The sequence below is a fragment of the Lonchura striata genome, chromosome 8 (assembly GCF_050655825.1).
Source record: "Lonchura striata isolate lonStrDom1 chromosome 8, ASM5065582v1, whole genome shotgun sequence".
In the NCBI taxonomy this organism is placed as follows: domain Eukaryota; kingdom Metazoa; phylum Chordata; class Aves; order Passeriformes; family Estrildidae; genus Lonchura; species Lonchura striata.
In genome coordinates this window covers 21,437,334-21,448,716 of record NC_140710.1, presented here as the reverse complement: position 1 = coordinate 21,448,716, position 11,383 = coordinate 21,437,334, and the positions used below count along the sequence as shown (strand labels likewise).

Below are 11,383 nucleotides of genomic sequence, written 5' to 3'. Positions count from 1 at the left end.
CTCGCCCATCCAGTGCGGCAGCCGCGGGTGGAGAGCCGCAGCGGCATCGCCGAGCGGCGCGGGCAGCGGGGCGCCGGCCGGGGGGCGCCGGGAGCGCCGGGCAGCGTTGGGGAGCCGGCTCTGCTCCCGGCCCGCAGACGCCGCCGCTGGGGCGGTGCGGGGCCGTGCGGCGTTTCGCGGCCGGACCCCGGCGTTTTGACATCCCGGCGCTGGGAAGGGCCGCGTCCCGGCCTGCGGCGGCTGCGGGGGCCCTGCCGGCGGCTCCCGGCCCGCGCCGGGGACCGGCGGCCGCCTGGGGCGCCCAGCCCTGGCCGCAGGGTCTCCTCAGGGAACGCGGGGCCGGGGCCGCCGGGGGCATTTTTTCGGAGGCGGAGGGACGGCGGCGTGAGTGAATTGAACAAAGAGCGAGGAGGAGGAGGAGGAAGAAGAGGACACTCGGACTCGGCTACATTCCTGTGCGGAGAAAGGCGGGAGGCGGTGTTAGCCCTCTACGGACAGCTGGGTCCGGCGCTGCTCTCAGCTGCTGTCGGCGTATTTACAGCCGGCTCTCCCGGCCGTGGGAGGAGGAGGGAGAAACAACCATGTAAGTTCCCAATTGCCGGGGGTCCTGTGAGAAGATGGGGGATGCCGCAGACGCCAAGGAGATGAGGAAGACTTTCATTGTTCCTGCCATCAAGCCTTTTGACCATTATGATTTCTCTCGAGCGAAAATCGCCTGTAATCTGGCCTGGCTGGTGGCCAAAGCCTTTGGGACAGGTAGGTGGCGTCTCCTTCTTCCCTTTCTTTGATGCTGGTTCCTGCTTGGTTGCTTCGCTACTGAGGACGTGCGAGCCATTCCCTGAGGAGCTGAGAAGCGGGGGGAGATGTGTGGGAAATGCTTTTGGTCTGTTCCCTGATTCTTAAGATCTCTTACCCCTTGTGAGGATTTTTGTTTTTCCTTAATTACACTTAGTCTTTTTGGAGTAGTCCTACTGTTTCCATCAGCACGTAAATTTTGTGTATTGGCATTTTGTATGAGTGAATCGATCTCTGTAAACGGTATTTTATTTATTACTCTGGTCACACTTCTACAATGTGAAAAAAAAACAGCAATACACGTTTGTCTGTCATCTTGAGATTTTTCCTAGTATTGCTTAGGAGCAGAATTGGGGGTTAGCAATGGAAATGGGAACATGCTCTTAGTTCTGACATGTGTGACAGTAGCCTGTAGCCATTTGAGTGGTTAAGCAATAAGAAGGGTTTAAGGAAAAAGGCCGTTTAGTGCCAGGTTTTGGCCTGCACAATACAGAAGGCTCTTCTTGTCTGTAAGTGTAAATGGAATCGATCTGTAGTGCCTCCAAAAGGCATCAGTGCTCTGTCGTTGAAAACCTTGGACCTTGAGGAATACCAGGCCTATTATTCTGTGCCTGAAATATTATTGGGCCTTGAGGAATACCAGACTTGCAGAGGTCTTCTGAGGGAAGCATTTTGAAAATTTACCAAGCTGGGGGGTTTTTGTTTGGTTTTGTTTATTTGTTTTGGATTTTTTAGGGGTTTTTTAAGTTATTTTTTTTAGTTTTTTGGGGGAGATGGGGTTGTTTGCTTGTTGTTTGTTTTTTAGCTTTAGTACAGCTGTAATATTGTAATAATTTAATTCTATGTTGATTAAAAATAATGGGATTTTTTGAAAGGTGAGGTAGATATCAACAACCATTACTTTTGCCCCTGTTTTTTATAAAATAACAGCAAAAAGGTTCCTCCTTATAGAGTGTTGCACCTTTTACATTTAGGGCCAGGGTGCTGTTATGTATTTAGCCAGGGTTAGTATGCATTTAGCATGTCTTTATGGGACATGCTACTGGGAATGCATCATATTTGATGCAATGCTTACAAAAAAACACTTTTGAAATGCTTGAATCTGGTGAAATTTCAATGAGTGCATCACTTTAAAAAGAAAGAAAAGATCAAAATATTTTTTCCATATAAAGATTTGTTGATAAACTGTTTACTTTCTGAAATCTGGACAAGTGATATTTTGATACATGGCTTTATTAGCTATGTGCATGTGAGAGGTAAAATAGTAGAGAAAATTCTTGGAAGTACTTAATTCAACATTTTCAGAGATCATTATATTTTTAGGTACCTTAGTTCTATAGGGTCTGCTAATGGGAATCTGACTGTAGAAGAATGCTTGTGCAATTATATAACCTAGCTTTCTAACCTGAAAACTTTTCTACTGGAGTTTGACATATTTTCAGCCTATGGTTGAAATGTCTTGGTTTATAGTGGTTGAGTTTCTATTGGCTGTGTAAAGCCACTTGCAGGGTACTTTTCTGCTACTTTTGTAGAAAGTGTGATCCAAAACCAATTCCTTTACTCTTTCTCTTCGTGACTGGGATTGTTCTGAGATGTTCAAATGAAACATGATTAGAGGGAATAATTGCTCCATCTGTTCTCTAAAAACTGCGGTAATGTAACAGTAGGAAGAGAGGTACGCACACATATTTGTAATGTTTCTGGTCCCAGTTCTTCCACTAGGTTAATGTTACTAGAAATGTCAAAGAAAAGTTTGGCTGGAGTAGGAAAAGGCAGGACTTGCATGTCTGCAGTACAAATGCTTCCTTTATACTTGGAGTGGAACAGAAGAACTGACCTTCACCTTTTCCAAGAAGGAAGGAAGTTTGGGTTTGTTAAATCATTTTAGTTCCTGGGGAATAAATCACAGCCTCAGTCATGTCTTCTAACTATTGCTATATACATTTGTACAGAGGAAATACAAAGGATGATTGGTGTGTTTATGAGTGCCACATTTTATTTCTTTTTTTATGCCTGAAGTATTGTTCCCTAAGCCTGCAGGGGAAGGTGAAGGGTTTTTCCCTACCATCTATGAAACAAAGTAATGCAGTTCACTTTCATGAATGAAAAACATAGGTTGCTACAATCACATATCCATTAAAGAAATCAAAATCTTTATGTGTCAAAGGAGTACATCTTTCAGTGGATGGCTTTCACAGTCTTAAAACCATATTTCAGTACAATTAGAGTTGTGGATACAGCTTGACTATGTGTTGTGGATTTGCTCTTGCAAAAAGACACTGAAATAGGTACTGTTCATTAACATTAGTAATGACTTCTGGTGTTTCATTGATACCTGGGTCCAAAAACTGAGAGACAAATTTTCTATTGCTATTGTCCTTGATAAAACGTCAAGTGTAGAGTTTGGCTCACAGCACAGGCAGGTCAAAAGACGTTGTCCAATTAGTGAGGTGTCATAGGAGAGTAAGAATGTATTAATAATCATAATGAAGGCATCTTGTATGAAGAATTGTTTAAGAAATACTAATTGAAGAAGGAATTCATATTTAAGTGTTGAGGGTGTGTAAGATTTTGCGCCTTGGTGTTTTGCTGCAAGGCAATATATTGATGTTAGGACATGTCAGATTAAGTGTTTTGTAATAACCGAATTATTTAAGTGACACAACTTGCAGTAACTGAAAGGGGGAAAATTAAAAAGTGTGAAATATAAAAGGAATGTTTGACCTTAGAAGTTAAATTTACAAATACTTAATTTCAGCCTTGTCTCCCAATGCTGGCAGTTAAACATTTCTGTACAGAAAACTTTCTTCCCAAAGAACTGGATGAACTGTCTGGACAATATAACTTTCAACTTAAAAAGTATGATGGAATTTACTTCATAGGAATAAGTTGAAAATGTCTTGATGTTGTGGTAGTCTGTGCTCTTTTTATTTCTAAAGCAACAGAAGTGGATTTCACTATTTTGGAATGTGAAGTTTTTGCCTTCTCAGTCTGCTATAGTAGTAGAAAATGTGCCTGAAAAGTTTGTTATCCATCCGTGGTCCTAAAGACAAGCTGAGCTAAATATACGTCATTACTGACAGATGTTTGTTTAGCCTGTTTTTTGAAAATCTCTAATTATAGACTTTCAACAGTATGTCTTCTAGTCAGTTAGGACCTTATTTATTTTTAGATGCTTGAACAGAATCTTGATGTCTTTTGCTACGTTGTTAAGCTGTTGCTTACCCTCTTCCTGGTGCTTTTGAGAGTGGTGGGCACCTTACATTTTTATAACACCTGTCATATAATAAAAGCAATGTGTGTTATATTGTTTAGACAAAACAGACTTTTCTTCTTTTTTGTAGGTCAAACTTTTTTTTGCTGTGTTCATTAGGGATTGGTTTGGGTTTTTTTTTTTTGGGGTTTTTTTTTTGTTTGTTTTTTTTTTTTTTTGAGGTTCTTTTTTGGGTTTGGTTTCTTCTTGTTGTTTGGTTGGTGTTTTGTATAATTTTTTCCTGTGGTTGGTTTACATGAGCTCTGTACTTAAATCTAGATCTGTTGGTCCAGCTAAACCATTACCAACACAAGGTGAATTTGAAAAATTATTTAATATTCCCAACCTATAATACTCTGATTTATTCACTAAAATATGATGTTTGCCATTTCTGCATCAGCCTAGAATTGTTGACTCATGCAGTCTGTGATTCACTGTAGCCCTGTATCTTTCTCTGCAGAGCTGCTGCCTACTCAGTTGTTCCCATCTTATAATTGTACTGTTGTAGGTTCCTGCTTTGCAGCTATACTTACATAACTGCATCCTATTTTCAAACCACTCCTTACACTTATCAAAATGATCTTGAATTAGAATTTTGTCCTCCAAAGTGCTTTCAATCCTTTTGTAGCTTGGAATCACTTCTCTACAACCTTGTCTAATGTGAAGAAAAATGTGAGTTCTCGAACGTGGAAGTACATGTTTTTCCCATTTGGTAGGAGACATCTGAGTACTCTTGGAAAATGGCTTTTCAAACATCTTTTTATCCAATTTTTAGTTAGTTTTTTATCTTTGTGTCTGATTTTCAGAAAAATATGGGAACAGTTTTAAGTCAAGTTAAATCAGTTTCTGCTTTACTATCCATGCAACATATTGTTCTGCTTCAGTAATACATTTATCTGGTTAGCATGAATTTTTTTTTTTTTTGACAGAAATAAACTAAAAGCTACATAAAAGCTGCAAAAGTCTGAGCAATTGTCGTAAACATTTTTGTTTTGATGTCAAAATAAAATAGTCCATATACCTTTTAACATTAAATTTAACATTAAACATATCCTTTATAGGTGTTTGAAGCAATAGATTACAATTGCATCATCTGCAACTAAGTATTACCCAAGAAACTTAAAAATAGCTTTCTCCTGATGATTAATGTTTTCAGAATTTGTATGTGGCTACTTACTGCTCTTTGCCTATGTTGCCAGGAGCACCATGAAGGGAGGAAATGAACACTGTGTATCTGACAGAAACAAGTTGTAGCTAAATACACTCATCTGTTGTGTTGGATGTTACAGGCCAGAACACATTTCAATCTTTTTCAAGCAGAAGTAATTTCTTCACTTGTATTCAGTCTGGCAGTAGCAAAACCTTGTAGAAGGGTTTGGAGTTCAAAAACAAATGTTTGATATTCTAGTGAGAATTTTTTGGCTATAGATTCCATCACCTCTCTAAAATAGCTGCTGACAAATTGATACTTCAGTCAGTCCTACTAAAATCAGTGGATTAGACAAATGATGTACTGAGATGTTTTCTTGGAAGGTGGTTGTAGAACACATTTGTAATGTAGCTTGACTGTAGATCACTCTTTTTGAAGTAAATACATAAAATTGTATGAACTTCTGGATCTGTTAGGTTTGGCAGAGTCCTCTGAAGAGGTAGACTGTGTACAAATGTAGAGGAAGGTGATCAGTAAGGGGACAGTTGCAGGACTGGCAGTAGACAATGGACCTCCTTTGGGGTATGGAATCTGTTCTTTCAATGACTCAGTGCCTTTACAACTCCAAGTGCTTGTCTGCAGAATGTAACAAATCTGACAAAGAGACTGTAGCCAAACGCTCACTGATTTCAGGTGATGAGATTAAATATATTTCTTCTCCCTATACCTGGTTTCTCTTTATATTTTTTGACCACCATTGCAGTTACTACTGCAGATATAGTTTAAAATTTTCCCCTTCACCCTATGATTTAGGGTCATCTGTTGGGTTGCTTGAGTGACTCCATGTTTAAAGGTGGCTCTCATTCCAACTTGAAGAGTATTTGTATATTGTTGGTTGGGAATGTGTCACTTTTTCAATAAGATAGTATGTAATTTCCATTCTACAGCTAGCACAACTGGATACCACTTCTGAAATTAGTACATTTTTATACTTGCTCTGCTAAACTGAGAGCTCTGAATTATTGTTTTTGCTGATCATTCTGAAAAATGACAATAGAAGTGAAAAGCTCTCAAGACTTCATAAGCAAAGTAGAGGGAGTTCCACCCTCCCCTTCCTTTTCGTTTTGTGCAATTGGACAATACATTATTACTGCATCAGGTGGTAATAATAAACATTTTTGCTACAGAATTGAAATGTAATGTTTGAAATCTATTTGCCAAATGTAAGATTTATATAATTCTAGCTGTTTCCTACGTTTTCTTTTATTCAGTTAAAAGCAGTCTTACACTAAGAGAACCTGTAAGCCAGACACCAAAAAAGATGTGTCCATTCACATCTATCTACTTATGGCTGGCAAAAAGTTTTCTCTGGCTTAATAAAGTCTAGTAATAAGTTCAAGATATGTTTATCTCTAATTTTCTGAAACAGCTTCTTTCATACCCTATAGGATATTTAAGTCATAACCTGTCTATAATAGCCATCAAGGTGCTAGCTGGGTGAGATAGGATTATAATTATACTATTATCTTTACATGTCTCATAAATTACCTCTCCCAAAAATAAGCTCTGAAGGCAATTATGTTAATGAAAATTGATCCCCTTATTGGCAGGGTTAATTCTAAGTCATTATTTTGTTTATGAAAACCTGAATCAATACACAGGTTTTAGTAAATTAGATGCAAATCTTCCCATTTTAATAAGAAGTGCCAGTACCAGACACAGGTTTTGTGAGGAGCACTTTCTGTTGTGCTACTGAAGGCAGAATATTAGATAGGATAGACACTTAAGTGTGAGAATTAATAGAGCATTTTTGACATGATCTGCAGTGTTCAAAGAACAACTGAAGTCTGGTTAGGCTATAAAAGTAGAGCCTGAACATGTTTTTTCCTTAAGTGTTTTGGGGTTGGTTTGGTTTTGAGTTTTGAGGGTTTTTTTAGGGTTTTGTTTGGGTTTTTGTTTGTTTTAGTTTGGGGGCTTTGTTTGGGTTTTTTTTGTTTGTTTCCTTGTTTTGGAATGAGGAATCTCTTTTAAGTCAGAACAGCTGTTGAAGCAGTGAATAATGGTGTATTTTTTAGCATCTAGAGGCAGGAGGGTAAGATCTGTTTATTCATAATATTTCTGTGATGCTAATCTCAAGAATCTCATCTCAGCAAGGTGGACAAAGCTAAGAATGGTTATACTGAGGCTGAGTGTGCTATGAATTGAGTGTTGGCCTTTCAGATTCTAGACAGAAGTACACCTACAGCCTGCTAGCCAAGAACAATGGAAATGGCAGACTGAGACTGATTCAACAAACAAAAAAAATAAAAATTATTTTCTAATCTTTACTCTCTTATTTTGTTTTCTACTTCCTGATTAAAACACCATTCTTGATGGTGTCTCCAAAATAAAAGTGAAATGTCTTCCTCTTCTATTGAGTCCACTATTAAAAAATTCACCATAAGTTAAATAATGTAATTCTGTCTTCTCTGACCTGTTTTCCAATTCTTGGACTCTTGACTTCTGTGCAAGCTCTGCTGCCTTGTGCCCAGATTGTAAATATGGCACCAGAATCCTTGTTGGCAAGTGGGAATCTGAATGAGGTAACTTGACATGGTCACTTCCTGGCAAAAGCATACCTTTGCTGACCTGCAGAAAACCATCCAGTCCATTAAGATCTGGCATACGTTCATCTAGTGGTTTGCACTAGGAGGTGGTTAAAGGTATTAGAATTTTCATTAAATAATTCTGTATTATATCTCAGTCTTCTACAAATAATTTTTTCTTCTTAATGTCTGTGTGCATTGACGTCAGTAACCTGTAGAGAGGAAGTTTTCTAGGTTGAGGCCTAATGTGGACTTGTGGCTCCCAAAAGTGATGGCATAATTTAATTAGAAAGCCCATGGCAAAATAGTTTAACTTGTTTTATTGTCCTCATGAATTAAAAAACCAAACCAAACAAACAACATGGCAACCTTGTTGACAAAGTCTTATAAGCTTTTGGACATTATTAAGGCAAGCATTTGTAAATCTGAAATTGCTCACTGATATTAACTTGAAAACCTTAATAGTTGTGTAAAGGATTGTATTCATCTCTGTGGAAGTATAGAAACTTTACAAAAAAGGCAATTTGTTTTTAAAGAAAATGTAGACTTTTCACATTAATGCAAGCAGTTTTTTCCAAAGAAGGGATTTGTACTGTCTTCCAAGGAGTAATTCATACCTATCTGAGCAGAGGTTTTTTTATAAGGCATCTTTTAAAGGTAAATTCAGTAGTGTTATGCATGAATTAATTTTAGACCTTTCCTTTAAAATTATCTGTTTAAATGGAAAATTAAGTTGCATTTCTGTCTCACAGTGGGGTGGTTTTATCTGGAATAGAGTGAATTTTCTTCCTGGGAGCTGGTGCAGTGCTTTGCATTCAGTGTCAGTGCACTGTTGATAACACGCTGGTGTTTCAGTGGTTGCTCACTGGTGCTTTCTCCAAGTCAAGGACTTCTCGGTGCCTCGTGCCAGCGAGGAGGTGCAGGAGGGGCTGCGAGGGAGCGTGGCCAGGAGAGCTGAGCTGAGCTGGCCACAGGGACACTGCAAACCACGGCTGCTGTGCTCAGCATGAGCTGGGGAGTTGGCTGCGAGGGGCTGATCGCTGCTTGGGAACGGGCTGTCTCTCTTTTTCCCCTTCATTGTTATTATTGTTACAATATTTTACTTTATTTCAGTTTTTAAACTGTTTTTATCTCAGCCTGCAGGGTCTACCTTTTTCCAACTCTCCTCCCTATCCCCCCATCCCAGCAGGGAGAGTGGGGTAAAGAGCAAGCAGCTGGGACACTTAGCTGGGGCATTAAACCACAACAGGGAGCAACAATTATCCTGTGTTTGCTTTAAAGCTTTGAATAAGCTCTTAAATTTTTTAAATTTGTCTTTCTTTTCTAGAAAGATCATCTGCAGGACTTTTTATTCCTTGATCATTTATGAAAAATTATCTGAAAATATGTTGATTACTTTTTTGAAGTTAGCCTGATGGTTAAATTTGAGTTACAGTTTTGGGCGCATGTGGTATTATTTCTTTTTTGTTCTTTTCTCTGTGTCTTGAACTTGCCCATTAGCTTCATTTATTCTCTTCATATATTTACAAATTTCAAAATGTCAAAATTATTTCCAGAGCTGTGGTCCTACTCATAATTCTAGGAAAAAATAGGGTGGTCATCTAGTTCAGCTTCCTTCTCCAGGAAGAGCCAGCCTCAGAGTTAGAAGAGGTTTCTCAGTGCCTTGTTTTGAAGGTCCCTGTGGATGGCAGTTTCACAGCTGGGTCCCCAGGCAACCTGCAGCTATGCCCTGATGGTCTCTCTTGGAAAACCTTTCCCTTGCACCAGCCCGTGAGCAGTGCTTTTACCAGGCCCGTGTTTGCAAGGCCTGTTGGGGCTGGCACCGCAGGCGGGTCCCGCACGCGGTGTCCTGCTCCCGCCTGCGGTGCGCGTGTTCAGCTCGCTGCCCTCTGTGTCCCCAGTACACCCCAGTGACACAAATACCTGGGATTGCAAGGTCAGGTGGTACTTCCTGGCAATATGTGCAACAAGGTGTTTCTTTTAAAATGGGTCATTTGCCTCAGAGGTTTATCTCTGATGATTCCTCTTTGTCAGCTGAGCAAAGGAAGGACTGGTAAAATGCGCACAATGAAAATTAGTGTTAAGATTGTTCTCTGCCTAGCAGAGCCTGTTTAACAATCTCTAGTCCTGACAGACTAGACCCTAGTCAGCTTTTGACCCTGCTGATTGTTCTGGTAATCTGCTGAGAACTGGATGGAGCCTTGAAATTCCCTGCACATTAGTCCAGAGGCAGCACATGCCAATTCTGGAAGGATTTCTACTCTGAGATAGTTTTCTCTGTCTGTTACCTATCTGCTGTGGGGGTTTTTGTTTTCTTTTTAACTCAGAGAACACAGCTTGAATCTTCTATCAGAGCTATTCTGATATCAAGAAGTTTAATGTATGTTATGAGGTGGGGGAAAGTGCTATGTCTCTGTGTGTGCAGAGGGAAGTCTGACAGGAATTTTTGTAAAGAATTCTGATCTTGTTGCACTAGAGATTTCTTGTTTGTATGCTTTCACATTTTTTATACATTCAGAATATGCCTGTAGTCACAGCTTCTCTTCCTAGCCCTTTGTTTCCTTATTCTATTTTTCTAATAAATTTATTTTTCTGGTTTTATTTTTATGAAGGCCAATAAAATTTTTTTTCCGGATTTATTTTTGTGTACACCAGTGTAGTAAAAGAAATGGCATACATATGATTTTGTATTTTTCTATATTTTCAGAAGCAGAGCTTTATAAATAATTCTATGTCTTTACTAGTCATCATGTTGATTTTTTTTTTTAACTGTATTGAGTTTTGAATTACTAAGTCCCAGCAGTGGATGTCATTCTTTCATGATAAATGTATTTATTGCATCTTGTCACTTTAGGATGTGCTTCAGTGATACAGAAGATGAGAATTAACAAGCATTTGGTTTGTTATTAACTGTCTTGAGATTTCTCTTTTGGCTTAAATTTTCAGGCTTGAAATTGGTCTTCCTCTTCAGTAAATGTGAACCACAGAGTGCGTGACTTCTGCTTGAGTATAGCTAAGTATTCCTGCCTCAAGAGGGTTTTTTTTTCCCATATAGGAATGAGGCTTTTTTCTAAGAAATTACAAATTACTTTATCTGTTCCTCCCTGCTTTCCCCCATCCCCATTGAAATTCTCACGTACTTCAAAACAGGGGTGTGTGGATGTGGATGTGGGTTTTTATTTGGTTGGTTGGTTTGGTTTTTTGTTGTGGGGTTTTTTTTTGTTTTGGTTTGGTTTTTTTTCAGAATAAAATCTGCTGCTTGTGCATTGTGAGATATTTACAAAAAGTTTTCTACTCCTCTTTAGTTTGAAGAAATAGCATAAAGATGCATTAAGTGCTGGCATTTGGAATTGTAGAAAATAAAGTCCTGATGAGAATTAAGCTCCTGATACTGGAGATGGATCATTAGGGACTTCAGAAATAACAAGCTTAATATTTAAATAGACAGTGTGTGGACAAACAGGGAAAAGAAAGAAGGTCAGGTAGAATTAAGATAGATGAAAACAATACCAGGTATCTAGCAGCTCTGAGATCCTCAATTATGTTGGACTGGATGACTCTGGATCCTGTAGTCAGTAGGTGAAGTTGGGAAGTGGAAGA

At 39.1% G+C, this 11,383-nt stretch overlaps 1 protein-coding gene across 4 annotated transcripts in view; it reads left to right on the top strand.

The window, feature by feature from the left end:
* The first annotated feature begins 478 nt into the window (after positions 1-478).
* The window catches only part of CAMSAP2 (calmodulin regulated spectrin associated protein family member 2), an 80,706-nt gene continuing 69,801 nt past the window's right edge, over positions 479-11,383 (top strand). For all 4 annotated transcript variants that reach the window (XM_021547231.4, XM_021547215.4, XM_021547224.4 and 1 more), the window contains exon 1: positions 479-756. In XM_021547231.4, the coding sequence (XP_021402906.2) occupies positions 618-756 (139 nt within the window). In that variant the 5' untranslated portion in view covers positions 479-617. The remainder of the gene's footprint in view (positions 757-11,383) is intronic.